General features: G+C 44.6%; 1 protein-coding gene across 1 annotated transcript; it reads left to right on the forward strand.

Annotated features, from left to right (window-relative positions):
• The first annotated feature begins 10,164 nt into the window (after positions 1 to 10,164).
• Positions 10,165 to 16,435, forward strand: cops2 (COP9 signalosome subunit 2). The gene is made up of 13 exons (XM_079997042.1): positions 10,165 to 10,310; positions 10,595 to 10,708; positions 11,040 to 11,117; positions 11,219 to 11,344; positions 11,479 to 11,568; positions 11,698 to 11,775; positions 12,599 to 12,773; positions 13,409 to 13,587; positions 13,711 to 13,763; positions 14,051 to 14,148; positions 14,221 to 14,303; positions 15,498 to 15,556; positions 16,135 to 16,435. Exons 1-13 carry the CDS (start codon positions 10,257 to 10,259, stop codon positions 16,277 to 16,279), a joined length of 1,332 nt encoding a protein of 443 aa, XP_079853168.1. The 5' UTR covers positions 10,165 to 10,256; the 3' UTR covers positions 16,280 to 16,435.
• Positions 16,436 to 16,831: the final 396 nt, after the last annotated feature.

The following is a 16,831-nucleotide window of genomic DNA, read 5'->3' on the forward strand; positions in this document are numbered from 1 at the left end:
CAGTACCATAATATCAATTCCAGCAATTACATTAGGTTTCCTTGTTTCACAGTGAAACCCTAAAGATAGCTGCAAGCAGCAATTTACGGATGTCTAAAGAGGGAGTAATTAGACCATAGAGCATCTGAATGAAAGTCAGGCAACAGCCTGGGACCATTTTTGGGACCACAGAGCACAAGGTGCGAGTTGCGTGCATGTTTAGTAATGTCGTCAGCAGTCTGTGTTCAGAACATATGCCTACTTCTTTTTTATGCGGCGGCTTTCACCGATACATTTGCACCTATGGTGGCCATATTGTTAGGACTTTCAGAACTCTCTTGATGACTTTGAGCAATGGGAGTCCAAGGAATCTAACAAAGTTGGTTTGCTGGAAATTGTCCTTTGGTGCGTGACAACCTAATAAAAACTCTATGCAGCTTTTGCGAAGGTATTCACGGTGCACAGCTACCGAATACAGTGACCTCCCATGCTGAGGAAGGCGTAGGGATTCTCACAAGGGGGCTAAAGGCTCTGTTACAGTCACCGCAAGCGCTACCACACTACCAGAGAGCAAGAGCACATTTGCACATTTCATGTCAAAGTGATGAAGTGAGTGAGGGGTCTTTTTAGCTGTCAATGTCAAATTTGGTACGGCCCTTGGTACTTTATTCGTCTTTCTCCGTAATCTCAATCTGGGATTTATTTGTTTCTGAGGTTTGATGTGGTCACTTGAGATGGTGGGGATACTTTTTAAACCAACGGTGCTGTGTTTGTTGTGAATGTTCATCCATCGCAACAGTTTACTGACGCCAACTGCAGTAGCCACGCTGCAGCATATAGAGGATGGCATACATAACACAAAGACAATGAATGGTTGTTTCTTATAAAGTGGCAGCCAAACAAATATGGAAGAAATATCGGTAGGATTTTTTCACAAATAATCTTCCGGATTACAACAAACAGCTCTCTAAATGTAGCCATCTTATGGAAGCGTGGATCTAACCGTCTACGGGTGCCTCTGCCAGGCTGTCCTCACAATGCTATGATGTCACAATGCCGATTGGGAGGGGAGGAACGACTTTTGATTATCAAATGCCTAAGAACCAGAGGACAAATAAAAAATATGAATAAAATAAAAAATACACACAAATTAAACTTAAAATTGAAACGAGACAACAGCAAATAGGGCAAAGAGAGGCTCTGTTTGTCCCACACTTTCCCAGCCTCGCGCTTTAGTCGTGTGCTGCCTACACAGGGGCAATGGAAGGTGAAGGAAAGCAACGTGGTTTCGATCACGCTCCTTGTTAAATGTCTCTGTCCACAGTTTCTCTGTGTTGATGTTCATCATGTTCATAGATGTGCCTGTAAGTGCAGACCGCCGCGAGCTGCCTCGCCGGGAGCGCCAACTCCACGTCAGAGTTCATTATCGTCTCAGAATTCTCCATCCCATCAATGAATGGGTTGCACCGCCGTGTCAAGTGCGGAACATGATAGATCACAACGGATTATCCATCTCATGGGATGTTGATAGATTCAATTCAATTGCGTGTGTCCAGACGGGACACACACACGCAAAGAAACAATGGCAACACAAAGCACATGTGCAACAGACACAGACAGACAAAAAGTTAAACACAGACAGGCTCAGACGCGCAAACAAGACCAAAGACCCGTGATTGGCCGTCCATCAACACCCTGGTTGGGAAGGTTTCTTCCCATTTAAATGCCCTGTGTACCTTTCTCAGAAATGCACTTTGTCCCCCATTAAACATTCAAGGCACTCAGCGACAGATCATCAAAGACCCATGTCTCCCAGGACCTCGGTCCAACGCAGTGGAAAGTTACTCTTAGTAGAAATCTCACAGGCCTCGGTGGGAACAGACCAGACCGCCAGTCGCACTTCCCGATGTGGGTGTCAGAAGATGCCGAGTAAACAAAGAGGGTCCTAATGGACAAGTGATCAAGCGTCTTTGTCATCCAGAAGATGCTCATAGAGGGAGTCCAAAGGTTTGCAAGACAGACTTGAACTCCTAGACGTCCCTTTCAGAGAAGTTGGTTGATGCGGTAATGCCGCCAGGTGCAGCAGGGTTTGCGGCTCCTATCTCCTGGAATCGCTCTAACACACGCATCACAGATCGTCGCACGATAACTTGCACTGTATTATATAAAGAAGTATGAACTGATTTTCCACATGAGAACACTTCTGTACGTGCGAAAATCGTGCAATCCCTCTCCATGACAATTATAATAATATTCTTTCGGGCTACAATAACAGACATACTGTCTGTGTGTGTGGTGATGCTGATATGCAGCAGGTTGCCTGTCAGCGTTGGTCCATAGAGTGTCAAAAGGAAACAAAAAGCAAAACCCCTTTCATCCCAACCATACATTGCACGCAGCCGTGCCTCACTGAAAGGGATTTATCCATCTTTAATTTTTAGTTTGGTATTTTCTGGTTTTGGATGACTTGCGAAACATTCTACAAAACAGCAGAGGCCTCTGTGATTCTGTGATTATGGACTTTTACAAGGACAAAAACTTTGTTTGCCAGAAGTTAAGAACATGCTTTTCAATTTGATCTGAGTACAAGGCCTGCTTTTCTCACAACACCAAACTCCAAAAGTCAATTTACAAGACGATAAAACTACTCAAATATTACATTTATAGATTTGACAGACATAAAGAAGATCGGGATGTTTGGAGGAGGGTGGTGGTGTCGTCAAAGTGCCCTAATGGCCCCCGGGCTACAGGAATGACCTGACCTGACCTGACCAGCACATGAAACAAAATAAAAACAACATAATTGTCCTAAGCAATCATCTTGGCCAGACACAACTCTATTAAGTTCATTTCCAACAGCTCAACTCTTTTAATGAGTTTTTGCTTTCCAATTCCACAAGACTACCCACAAGTCGTGAGTCAGTCTCGACACCCAGTTGAAGTCTCCATCTGTTTGAAGTGTGTGTTGGGGGATCAAAACCGAGATACCAGCCAGAACCAGTGATTAACCACAATCAGAAGGACTGAGATCAACCGAGTGATAAAGTAATATTAAATTTGAATATCCAAAAGGTCGAGAGAGAGCGAGTCCGACAAGAACCAAAATAACCCACGTGCGTCGCTGTGGAGGTTCAGAGAGCCTCTCGAAACGGCCTGTGGACAGACTGAGAGTTATGTGGCCGGCAGAGGTTTTATTCCTCGGCCTCCGATAGCGACGTTATTACCGTGATATGCGTTTCAGCTCGGCTCGTCAGTTGGCCCCACAAATCATTTGAGGAATGGACGCGCGGGATTTTTAGACACCAGTGATATACCTGTGAGTGACTTGTGAAGTGAAACCGTTTAAAGGGTCGTATGTTCTCCATTAGGTTTGGTTCTCCATCCCGTAGCGTTTATGTGCGATCTGCGACGCGAACGCAGCGGCGCGGGAAAACACCTGCCCCTCGGCACGGGCGTCTTTGTGCTAATACCCTGTGCCCACGTTCGATTTTCTAATCAGGGGTGAGAAGGAGACTATACAGGGGAGAGGAGAGGATTGGAGAGGAGAGGCATCAACGGAGGAAAAAGTGGCAGCGGAGAGACCGAAATAGGAAGAATGCAGGACAGAGCGATGGTGTCATTTCTAGGGTTGCCATCCTGGATATCTGGGCTCAGAGACGTGAAAGTTGTACGCTCTGTTTTGCCGTACATCTGTTTTTACTTTCCGTGGCAGGTTAGAACAATGAAAACCCAGCTCGCTTGATACCCTTCGATCACGGCCCCCCTCCCCGCCCCAGCGTCCCAGCGTCCCAGCGTCCCAGCGTCCCAGCATCATTTGTACTTTATCACCTTGGCAAAAACTACGACGAGATAACGGTGAAATCCAGATTGAAGTATTCTCCAAGGAGTTGGGTAAGACATGGGATGAAATCTGCCTTCCAAAAAGAAAAATAATTTTTAACCTCTTAAACGAGTCCAGCTTTGACCCTAAGTCAATAATAAGTCAGTTATGCCTCTTTCATAGACCTATGATATAGTATGTCCTGAGTACAGGATCTGGGAGATAAAATGGGGTGCTACATATCGTACACATCTGACTCCCTTTGCGATGCATTCGTAAACCCCAGTCAGCCCGGCACGCACAACCCCGAGCTCCTACCCACACATCCCATTGGAAGCTCCGTCCACACACATACCACAGCGCACTTGCGTGCGATGCAAAGGGGGTGTGTTGTGTGGACTTGGCAGCGGAGTTTGCCTCAGCTCTTGGAACTGGGATTTGATGTGCAATAACAGCCCGCCTGGATCAAAATGTTGTATAAAATTGAGACACGCTTCTACATACCTTGTAACAATGAAAGAGGAACAACACACAAAAAAAGAAAAAGGGGCCAGTCACGCATCTTGCAACGGTTGTATGAGTGAGAACAGCTATCGTGAGTGCATGCATGCGAATTGTATGTGCTTGGCAACCGTATTCGTTTTTTTTGGGGCATGTGAATGGGTTTGTTGGAGTATCTATATGAACTACTTTTATGTGCGTGTGTTTGTGTGTATATATAATTATCTCCTGTGGAGAGTTTGCACCCTTTTTGCGAGCTCTTTAGTGCCGAGGGTCGTTTAGGGGGAATATGAAACCAGGCAGGCCACAGAGGGAGGTCTCGCTGCCAGATGCCAGGCTGGAGATATGTTTAAGGGACTGTCAGAAATCAGATTACTCATACTCTATTACGGTTATTAGGTCCGGCATAAAAGAATTTTTGGCAACCTAAAATTAAACGACTGATAAAACCAAACGTATACATTGGACGCCAGGGGAATAAATATCAGCGCGCTGGTTTTAGAAAATGAATCATCAGAGATTATTGGAGAGGAGAGGGTGTCCTTGAGGTGTTTACAACGCTTAATATCACACCCACACAGTTGCTAAATAAGGTCAGTAGGTTTACTTGGTAAACCCAAAGACTAGAGAACAGCCGGTGTTCATCATTCCAGTTTGATATGTTTTTTTTGGAGAGGCCATAGGTTAAAGGTTAGACTGGGACGTCCTCCCCTACCGATCAGACCCTTTTGAGTTTCTGAACGCGCGTTGACGGCGGATCAGTCAGGCTGCGGTCGTTGCAACATATTTCAGGTATGTGGTTTCCTGCAGTTTCGGGACCGTGTGCTACGATGACACATTGGGGTCTGTTGGTGGGCCGTGTGTATCTGTGGTTTCTGGTCCGCTGTGCTTTCCACAAGTAAAGAGTCGCTCTCTTCATCCTAAGTGATCCTGGTGATACAAACCCGCTAAAATTACTGCAACGCTGACTGACACGGCCTAGACGGCAGAGCCGTCGGAATGAGCCGTCACACGCATGAACAAGTGTGCACATGACTTTGGTGCCCTCTCACACAGAGACCTATCAGATTTATCGGCAGTGGTGGAAGAAGTACTTGTACTTACAACGATCAGCCACAACATTAAAACCACCATTAAAACCACTAATATTGTGTAGCTCCCCCTTGTGCCGCCAAAACAGCTCTGACCCATCGAGGCATGGACTCCACAAGACCTCTGAAGGTGTCCTGCGGTATCTGGCACCAAGACGTTAGCAGCAGATCCTTTAAGTTCTGTAAGTTGTGAGGTGGGGCCCCCATGGATCTGGCTTGTTGTTCCAGCACATCCCACAGATGCTCGATCAGACCCTAACCCCGACCATCCACCTGATGTAGAAGAAAACGTGATTCATCAGACCAGGCCACCTTCTTCCATTGCTCCATGGTCCGGTTCTGACGCTCACGTGCCCATTGTAGACGCTTTCGGCAGTGGACAGGGGTCAGCATGAGCATCTGCGGCTCCGCCTGCCACATGCCACCTGAGTGGTGTTTTAAGGGCCCTCCAATAGAGAGACACAGACGATGGAGTAGAAAACGCACCAGTTTTATTGTAGCAAGTGGACTAGGTGGAACAAGCCTGGAGCAGATGTACAACATGTCATGACAAGGGCTCCTCTCCTGTGTGTGTGTGTGTGCTCGTTGATTACTGTAACAAGCAACAGGTGAACAGCCACACTGATTCTGGGCCCAATTTCCTAGACCAGGCAGGAATGCCCAAAGTCCGGCCCCCGGGCCAAATCCGGCCCGTGTCTAAATTTCCACCGGCCCGAAGCGTCTGTCATAAATTCAATAATATGTGGCCCGCCAGCACATACAAAAAAAGATTTCACCAGAGGATGGCAGTAGATTTGTGGCCGCACGCTCGCCGCGTGACCCCTGTGGGAACTTTTAGCACTGTGGTATATTTTTAGCCCATTTCTAAAATGCCAACTGGAACTAAAAAAAAGGAAAGTTGACAACGAGGGCCGCCGTTTCCGTGACAAGTGGAAATCTGAGTATTTTTTCACTGACATGCGAAACAACTGCGTGTGCTTAATTTGTCAGGAGACTGTGGCTGTTTTCAAGGAATTCAATATTAAGCGGCACTATCAGACGAAACAAGCTAACTACGATAAGCTGGCTGAGGAGTTTCAACAGCGTTTCAGGGATTTTGCAGCTAATGAAAAGGAGATCACACTTTTTTCCGTGGATCCTAATGACGCTCCAGCCCACCTGCAGCTGGAGCTCACTGAGCTGCAGTGTGACGCGGAGTGTCACAGTCAGCACCAGCAACTCCCTCTTGTAAACTTTTACCGCAGGCTGGACAAACACCAGTTCCAAGAGATTCAAACATTTGCTAAGAAAATGCTGAGCTTGTTTGGCTCGACATAGTTGTGCTAGAAGACGTTCTCGGCTATGAACATTAACAAGAACCGCGTGAGGACAAGACTAAGTGACTCTCACCTGCGTGACATCTTGCGCATCAAAACCACTGTTTCTGAGCCAGACCCGCCCTGTTTACTGCAGTCGAGATCTCAGTATCACCCTTCACGTTAATGTAGGTCAATTATTTTTTTTATTCTTCTGAGGAGAATAAATACTAAAGTCTCAGTGAATTAATTTTTTGTGATGATAAAAACCACAGTTTTGTCAAATTTCAGTCATTTAATTTGACTATACTATCCTTTGTCAAAATGCACTTTGATGTGATTTGTTAAAACAAAATCAATAAATACCGGACAGGGGACGGTAGCTCAGGAGGTAGAGCTGGTCGTCTAGTAATCTAATGGTTGCTGGTTCGATCCCAGGCTCCTCCTGCTAGCATGCTGTAGTGTCCTTGAGCAAGACACTTAACCCCTCATTGCTCCTGATGGCTGCGTCCGTCGGTGTTTGAATAATTGTAAGTCGCTTTGGATAAAAGCGTCTGCTAAATGACGAAATGTAATGTAATGTAAATACATGTTTCTAAAAAAAATTTGGAGTCAGATTTCATAAAATAGTTCATTTGCATTTAATTTATTATTATTTTAACCTTTATCCATCCTGATAAGGCATTTGACTACAGATTCTCATTTGCAATGTCAACCTAGCTGCACACAGCAGAGTAAAACAAAGCAAAATAAAAGCAAATACAATTTTATTTATTTTTAGCTTGGCGTAAAATGGCGGAACACACATTGATAGCGCAAAAATGTATACTCGTCACTACATTCCCTCACTGCTCTTTCTATTGTCATGTTTAAAACATATATTTCTTTCAAAAATATGAAATACTACATTGCTATGGTAATGTTTGCATTGTCATTGTGTGTTTCACCATTTTACGCTAAGCTAAGCTACAGTGCATTCATGACCGTAGCAGCCATCTTTAATTGTCAAACGTAATTTTCTGATGAAGCACAAAAAGACGAAAATAATGGAATAGTAAAAAGTAACTGAGTGGGCCAGATAGTAGGCGTTGCGTACTTTAATATTTAGAACGACCGACCTAGTCCAGTCCTTTCATAGTCAAAACAACCCATCTCCAAATACTTCTGCGATATCAGTCAATACGCAAGTGATTACTTTCTGGATGAACGTTCTCAGGTCATGCGTTTCCAACCTTTGGCTCATCTGTTTGATTTGATTTTCCCAATAAATAAACCACACACAACCGGACAACGTACCATTTCTACTCTAATAACTCTTCCACGGGGTGTGACATGGCAGCGACCCTCTCGGCAAGCCGGGGAGAGGTGGGGGTCAGCCAATGGCCCTCCGCGGTCCATGCGGCAGCCAGCGCTGTATAAGATCAAACCAAAAAACATATTTGACATGAAACCAGGGGGCGAGCCACAGGGCGGCCAATAAGACATGAGCTCCCCTGAGAACAGGTTTTGTGAAATTTTGGGTGAAATAGTGACGATATGCTCTTTTGGCACGGATTTCTATTTTCCTCTGACTCCATCATCGCGGATCATGCGTAACACTAGGCTGTTACTGACATATGATTCATCGCTCATCCACTTGAATAAAGATCCCGGCGTGCGTGCTATTCTTGTCATCACCGTCGAGGCGCGGCGGCGCAATGTCATAAACTTCACTCACTAACTTCACTAACTGAAAAATAAAAGCTTTCTTTGTCCCACTCGGTGGGGGTCGCACTCCAACTAGGGCGTTAGGGCGTGTGGGCGTTCACGTAACCTGCGCGTGGAAAGGATCTCACCACGCGGCACAAGCAAGCGCAGGTGAGGAGCTACAGACGTGGAATATAGACAAAAAAAATAGTTTTTACTTATTTTGGAGAGAGAAACTGATCCTTTTTCTTTGGTATCAATCGTGTCGACGCTGGAATCGATCTTCAAAACGAGACGTGGCATCTGTAGTATCGATACTTTTGGTCTCGATCCGCCCACAACGACAGTACCACTCCGCGTGCTCGCTTTTTCCATTCAACGCTCATGCATTTGTGTGTTAATCGGCTGTTTTGCTGTCATGCCTCGTCCGTGTCTTATTTGACGGCGCGGCGCTCCGCAGAGTGTCCCATGCCTTGCTTTAGCTGGTGCTCTCGTATCACACTGGGATGTTTGGTTTTCGTGCCCTTTAACTGATTACAGGCCACCATGCTCGCAGCGATCAATGTTTCTTTGCAACGAGAGTCACGCGATCTTTATTACGAACCTTGACGCTCTGTAAGGTTGCCGAGGGGTAAGAAATAAAAATACAACAACAAAAAAAAAACCAATCAACCCTTTTGGATTGCGTTAAATCTAGAAGGGAGTGTTTAGGTTCATGTCTACGGACTTGAGGGCCGATTACTTTTCTGATCAATTCATTGTTGAATCTTGTGTCGTTTTTTGCTGTCGACTCCACAAGGTATTTGTCCTGGTTAAATCGAGATTTTTAAAATAAAGAATTTTATAAATTAATAAATTACTCAGCATTGGTTTTTTTTGTTTTAACTTATTTACCCCCACCCCCAGCAGGTCAGAATTAAATATAACAAAATAAAATGACGAGAGGTGGACTCTATTTTGTACGAAAGAAAACACAAATTATACCAGGTTTGGAGAAATAATGGCAAATTATTCTCCATTCCAACATTTTTATCGATTACGGTTTTGCAATATTCGCTTTCACGATTATATTTTTGTAGAATTTCGAGTCCTCTCCAGCGACTGAACTATGACCTCCCCAAATTAACACTTGTGATGCTGCGTTCCCCCTCCGAGATTGCCGGAATGCGGTGTTTTCCCATGAAGGGGAACCGTTCGCCACTCGCCGTGTGTGACGTCGTGTGGTTGTGACGTCATCTCCGTTACCTCGGCGTAGTCGGGCCCGAGCGATCTGCTCCGAAGTTCAGACTCGAAGCCTCCGATTTAAATAGGGGCGGAGATGGCCAAGTTTTAGTCCTCAGTGCAACGCAGCATTAAAATACATTTGCTAATCGTGATGAGAACAACATCCCATATAATAACCATAGAAATATTCGATTATTAATTTAGTTCGGTTTCTATGTTTTACTTGTTGTTATACACATGTATTTGGGAATGTATACACTAATGAATACGTATTAGACCTTGACACGCACCTTTCAATACATTGTGTATGGGTGAAATGGACATCAAATAAATGATTGTAACGCTTGTATTGTTTTGTATGATTACATTCTGGATATGATTCCGTTCACTATGACATTTGGTGTGGGCTTACTGTTTAGCTACAGTCAGACCCGGTGATCCGCTTCCCCCGGGTCCGTCCGCCAGTGCTTTTAGCCTCTTAGCATGTTAGCATCTCAGTGTGATCCGCTAGCGCCATCTACGGTCAAAGTCAGTGCGAGTCGGCGCCTCGGCGTGTGTGACACCAGCGGCGGCAGCACTGTGAGCAGCACACTGGCACGGCACGGCACAGGCCAGGGCAGGGAGGCTGCTGCTTTGACCGGGCCGAGCAAAACCGTCAAGATGTCCGACATGGAGGACGATTTCATGTGTGACGACGAAGAGGATTATGATCTGGTACATGCACGTAGCCCTAGCCCGTCACGGAGCTGTGTTGACGGCCGAGTAACGTCCTCTAGCTCGATGCTAATGCTAATGCTAACGGGACAGCGCTAACCCGGCTAACGTCAAGTCACTCGGAGTGGAGGAAGGGTTAGCCTGTTAGTTAGCAAAAACGGTTGTTTCGGCTATGGGTGTGTAGCTTGCGAGCTAGCGCAACACATTCCACATTGCGTGTAGTTCCCATTTCGCAGTCGCGTATGACCATTTCTGCAAGCTAAATGCCTATTTCTTGAACGTAGGAGTACTCCGAAGACAGCAACTCAGAACCCAATGTGGACCTGGAGAACCAGTACTACAACTCCAAAGCCCTGAAGGAGGATGATCCCAAAGCAGCGCTCTGCAGTTTCCAAAAGGTGACACTTGATGATGTTTTTAACAGCCAAGTCGCGTTTGCTTGTGCAACACGTCTCATACATTCAAAGTGCTTTACATCTAGGCGTAAAATACATGATGTGAAAGCGAGGAACAGTGGAGAAGGCATGTCAATAAATGGCTGGAAACCACCAAAATAAAAGCACATGGATCAAAGGTTGAAGTGTAGAAGTGAAGCCTTCCCAAAACATGGCGGGACTCAAACCCACATCCACTCTGTCATTTGGGGGAAGAGACGGTTTCGATAATAGATGTGTTGATCGTCGTTGTGTTCCCTCACGTTCTGTCCTGGCTCCGTTTTCGTCGCTCCAGGTTTTGGATCTGGAGGGAGAGAAGGGAGAATGGGGATTCAAGGCCCTGAAACAGATGATTAAAATCAACTTCAAACTGGTAAGCCGCCGCAACCGCCGCGGGACGTGGCTCGATAATGGAATGTTTCGGGGGAAAAAACCGACAAGTACGTTTATTAAGTGTGTTTTCGACGTCGTCAGACGAACTTCCCGGAGATGATGAACCGCTACAAGCAGCTGCTGACGTACATCAGAAGTGCCGTCACCAGGAACTATTCGGAGAAATCCATCAACTCCATCCTGGACTACATCTCCACCTCCAAACAGGTACGGGCGGGCGGAGGAGGCGGGGGAGGGAGGAGGAGGTGGGGGGCTCCGGAATTTGTCGCCGCCCGGACCCTGCTCGGTCTCCTGGGTGGTAATCGATGTCCCGCTCCCGTTTGGTGTTTTTTTTTCGGCAGATGGACTTACTACAGGAGTTCTACGAAACAACGCTGGATGCTCTGAAGGACGCCAAGAACGACCGGTTGTGGTTCAAAACCAACACGAAAGTAAGCGGGGGTTCTGCTGTTGTTGTTGTTGTTGTTGTTGTTGTCACGTTGTGTTTGGGGTGACGTCATGCAGAGATGCACTGTTCTACCGTTGTTTAATCTGTGCTCCGCCCCGCTGTGCCCCTGCAGCTGGGGAAGCTTTACCTGGAAAGAGAAGAATACGGGAAACTGCAGAAGATCCTCAGACAACTGCACCAGTCCTGTCAGGTGAGCGCACCTATATCATTGAAATACCTGAGAAATGATAGTGTATTATGTTTATGATTATTTATTACATTATAAGCTGATTTTTATTTTATTTTTTGCAAATATTGAAGTGTTGAAATAGAAACTCTAGAATAAACAAACAACCGCTATGGCCATATAAAAAGGCAGCTTTTCTTTCAATCCTGCTGAATTCTTAATTCTACCATGACGTGACAGGGATGATTTAAGCGTCACTGTCAAAAGCCTGTGCCTAAAATCTGCCTCGTTGCTCTGTAAATTATTGAAAATCTCCTGGACTTGGATTAACGCCCCCCCCCCCTCCCTCTCTTATAGCTCTCCTAAAATCCTCTTTGGGACTATTGGCTGGTAGCTTGTGCTTGAAAAATCTTTGGAAAACACAAAAACTCGATCGTTGGAAACCTGTGATATTCCCCTTGGCTTTGTTATTGAAATTGTAATGTGATTAAAAAAAAAACAAAAAAAAAAAAAAAAAACTTTCCAGAATCACTTTTACAACAAATGTCAGGGAAATTGAATCCAGCATAATTGGAAATAGACACTTACAATAGTCGGTAACATTAAGGAGATTTATAATAAATATAGATATAAAAGCTAATATAAATATGTAAATGCAAAAACAGTGCTTTAAAAGTCCTTGAATTTCATTTTGTGATGCCTGAATCCCGTCTCCATGAAAACGATCATTTTGCTCTGCTCTAAACCCATCTGGAGGAGCAGCTGTACGCAGCAAAAAAAAAAAAAAAAAAAAAGCTTTCTTTTGCAATTTTTTTGTGTGTTGTGATTTAATTTGGCGACCCCGCAGACTGACGACGGGGAGGACGATCTGAAGAAGGGAACCCAGCTGCTGGAGATCTACGCCCTGGAGATCCAGATGTACACGGCGCAGAAGAACAACAAGAAGCTGAAGGCGCTCTATGAGCAGTCGCTGCACATCAAGTCGGCCATCCCTCACCCGCTCATCATGGGCGTCATTAGAGGTACCTGTCCGACATGTTTTTATGTATGTATATATATTGTTTACATTTGTGTTCATTATTTTTTATTATTTTTTAACATTTCTCACATTGGAGGGTTCATCCAGAAGCGTCGTGATTCTTGTTTGGACCCCCTGAAGTGGGCGTGGAATGTGGAAGTGTGCAGGGAATAGTTTTGTGTTTTTATGAGTGAGCGTGAGTGTCTAAAGTACTACGGCATTTATTATTTGGAGCGTGATATGTGGGTGTGATGTTGAACCACAATAGGTAAATCGTTAGGGCTGTTTATTTAGCCAGGTGCATTTTCATGTACAAGGAATTTATTTAGGTATGAGTTGGTGCTTATATTTATTCCAAATGTGTCCTAGCACAGGATACATTAAAAGACTTGACAGGGGCTAAATGGTAGTGTAGTTGCAAGTGTTTGGTATTAATATTATTTGGATATTTGATGAATGATTGGTGAATAAATATGTATTACTATGTTATTACTTAAGTCCAAATATAACAGTGATATTACATTTTATTGCACAGTTATTGAAATTATGTGATTGATTAGATCTTGCAAAGTTACTGTCCCGCTGTGCACATGTTCTCTCTCTGCTGACCCTGGACTTGTGTTGTTTTCCTTTCTCCAGAGTGCGGTGGGAAGATGCACCTGAGAGAGGGGGAGTTTGAGAAGGCACACACGGACTTCTTCGAAGCCTTTAAGAACTACGACGAGTCCGGGAGTCCGAGAAGAACCACGTGCTTGAAGTACCTAGTCCTTGCCAATATGCTGATGAAGTCGGGCATCAACCCCTTTGACTCTCAGGAGGTGCGTCATCATTCGAAGCCGGGGAATCGAAAGGACCAATGGGTGCAGTTGGAAGGCCGTCTCGGGTGTTTCACCTGGTGTAAAAAATCGATCTAACTTTTCCTTTCTCTCTTTTGTTCACAGGCCAAGCCATATAAAAATGATCCTGAGATCCTAGCCATGACAAACCTAGTAAGGTGAGCCTGTGCTGGCAATCTGAATATTGCGATTATCACTTGATTTCTTGCTCTAGGGCGAGTATTTAAGCCCTGATTTCTCATTGTTTCCCCACTTGACGTCTTTTCTTCTGCTCCCTTGTTCGCTTTCATAAATTTTTCGTTTTTGTAACATAAACGGGCGACTTTGACCAGCCCTTAAAAAACTGTGGAAATAATGTCACTGTTTCCATAGAATGCTAATATATATTTTTTTAGAACAACGTATGGAGTGTAACGAGGTGATTTTTGTTTGTTTCCCCCTCCAGCGCTTACCAGAATAACGACATCACAGAATTTGAAAAGATCCTGAAAACAAATCACAGTAACATAATGGACGATCCGTTCATCAGAGAACACATAGAGGGTGAGCGGCCAACGTCGCAAATGTCTCCCGGTGTCTCTTGATTGGCTGCTGACGTGTGATCTTCTGTTGCAGAGCTTTTAAGGAACATCAGAACTCAAGTGCTTATCAAACTCATCAAGCCGTACACGAGAATACACATCCCCTTCATTTCTAAGGTGAGCTGAGACGCCGGGGCCCTCCCTTTTTTAATTTGTAAACACCCGCGCAACAAAGCAGGGTTCTCGAGGTGCTTCAATACACACGCTTCAATGCCGGGAAAATGTCAATTCAATCCACGGTTGGAAATAGACACGTCAGGGCTCGACAGTAGCGGTGGCCCGGTTACCCTCGGCAACGAGATTGAGGTAATTGCCAACCGTTTCGTGGCCTCAGGTTGCACCCTTTGAACATACACACACACCACTTTTGAACATAAAAAATAGGGACAGCAAAATGTGTACCCCAAAATTAATACATTTGTACAGGCACCAGTGAACAGCTGTCGAGCAAGGGTATTAGAGTAAGGGATGCAAACAACTCGCTTTTTGGCGAATGCTGCTTTTTTTTTTTTTTCCGTCAATTTGGGCGAGTTGTGCGAGTCCTCAAAACCCATCCGAAGAGGGTTTTTTTTTTTTTTAAGCGGGGGTGTCCCATTGAAGGCGCTCCAAAACGATGCTGCGTTCATGGGCTCAGAAAACCGTAACACGTGTCGGAAGTGATGTGTCGATTGGAACCCAGGAAACTGTCGGCTACCACCATAAGTAGATTTCAGACCCTTTTTCACCATACACGTAAAACATCTAAAACTTAGGTGTGAAAAAAAACATTTGAGTTAAAACTAGACAGAAAAAACTTTCTATATTGTGTACTTACTTACAAAATGAACTTAAAATAAATATATACGGTTTGCATCTTTCTAGACAGACAGCGTTAATAATGAGCATGTGTCAGACCTCATCTGCTGGAGAGCTACTTTAAAATGGAAAGATGCAAATTAGAATTGATCATTGTTAACGTTGATGGGACGAACAGTTGGGTTGAGGTTGTTGTTGTCTGTGGTGATCATACACTGTCCATGAGGGTCTAAGAGAGAGAGGCCCAGGGTGACCAGAGGAGGTCGTGTTATCACAGCTCTTGTTTGTCTTGACGTGCGTTTCGATACTGTGTACTTTAAAAACCTTGAATTTCATTTTGTCGTGCCAGAGTGAACCCTGTACACGTATATTTGACAAAAACCCTTTACTCCCCCTGCAACTCAATGCAGTATTTAACAAATGACCCACTCTTTATAGAATTATGCACAATGCTATGATGTTACATGAAACGAGAAAATCTAATCTTTCTCTTTGTTTTCCTTTTTTTTCTTCTAGGAGCTGAACATTGACGTGTGTGACGTGGAGAGTTTGCTGGTGCAGTGCATCTTGGACAAGTACGTGTGTCTTCCTCCTCAGAAGTTGGCCTGTCGAAAAACAAGTTCATTCTATTAATAGTCCCAGAGTTCTAGTTCCTCATAGCGTGAAGGTACACCTAGGTCCGTGAAGAGAACATCGTGAGGAACTTCCGTGTTAACTTATGTCAAATTGGTAAACAAATAGATCTGAAGTTAGTATTTTCCTGAAGAAAGGGAAGGGGTGTTAAAAGTCATAGATTTAACAAAAATGCAAGTCGCAGAAGCTCTCTGGAGTGAAATGCTGCCGGCTTTCTCTTTTTTTTTTTTTTCCCCCGGTCAGTGTGTATTACAATAACAGGGTAAAACAGTTAGAAGCTTACAAAATGCACAGGGATAACATGTCAATGAGGAATTATAAATAGGGGGAATCATGAATATATTTTTATGTCTTAATCAGTATGATCCAGACATATAAAAACATTAGTACATTTGAGTTTTTAAACATCAGGCGACTCAGGTTAGAGTTAGTCCATCTATTACAGGCACAATTGAGTGATTATGTGTTATATCTCTGCTCGGACCATGACTTCCTGTTTGGTGCTTTTTCCTTCCCCCAGCACGATCCATGGGCGAATTGATCAGGTCAACCAGCTGCTGGAGCTGGACTACCAGAAAAGAGGAGGCGCCCGCTACACGGCTTTAGACAAATGGACGAATCAGCTCAATTCACTCAACCAAGCTATCGTTAGCAAGCTCACATGATCGACATCCTAAATCACAGAGACAAAAACGGCATGTTTATCGCATCCATACAACTGTCCTAACATGCTTCTTTAAGTTCACCAAATGAGGTACACTGCAGCGGTGTTTGCGTGCGTGCGTGTGTGTGTGTGTGTGCGCGTGTGTGTGCGTGTGTGTGTGTGGGGGGGGGGGTGCTGGGGCGGGCTGGGGCGCCACTGTTTTCAAGAGGCGGCAAAAAAACCTGCGAGACCCACAAAGAAGCATCGTTTGAAAAAAGAAAAACGTTTGGCCAGAGGGAGGGGAAACAAAAACAAAACAATGGTTTCTGTTGTAGCTTATTGGCATACCTTTTCTTATACAGAACACAAATGGTTTTTAAATTGTGGTTTTTTTGAAAGGAAGTCCAACTTGTGTATGAACAATTGTACACAGTAGTCAATGTATACTTTTTTGCTTGGTGGTAATAAACGCAGAACTCCTCAGCACTCAAAAGGAACGCAGACTGCCTGTGACTGCAGTTACCTACATTTAAACTCTGTGACGGCTGTGGCATGTTATGATTTAATTTAGTAT

Source organism: Zeus faber (assembly GCF_960531495.2).
Source record: "Zeus faber genome assembly, chromosome: 3".
Lineage (NCBI taxonomy): Eukaryota > Metazoa > Chordata > Actinopteri > Zeiformes > Zeidae > Zeus > Zeus faber.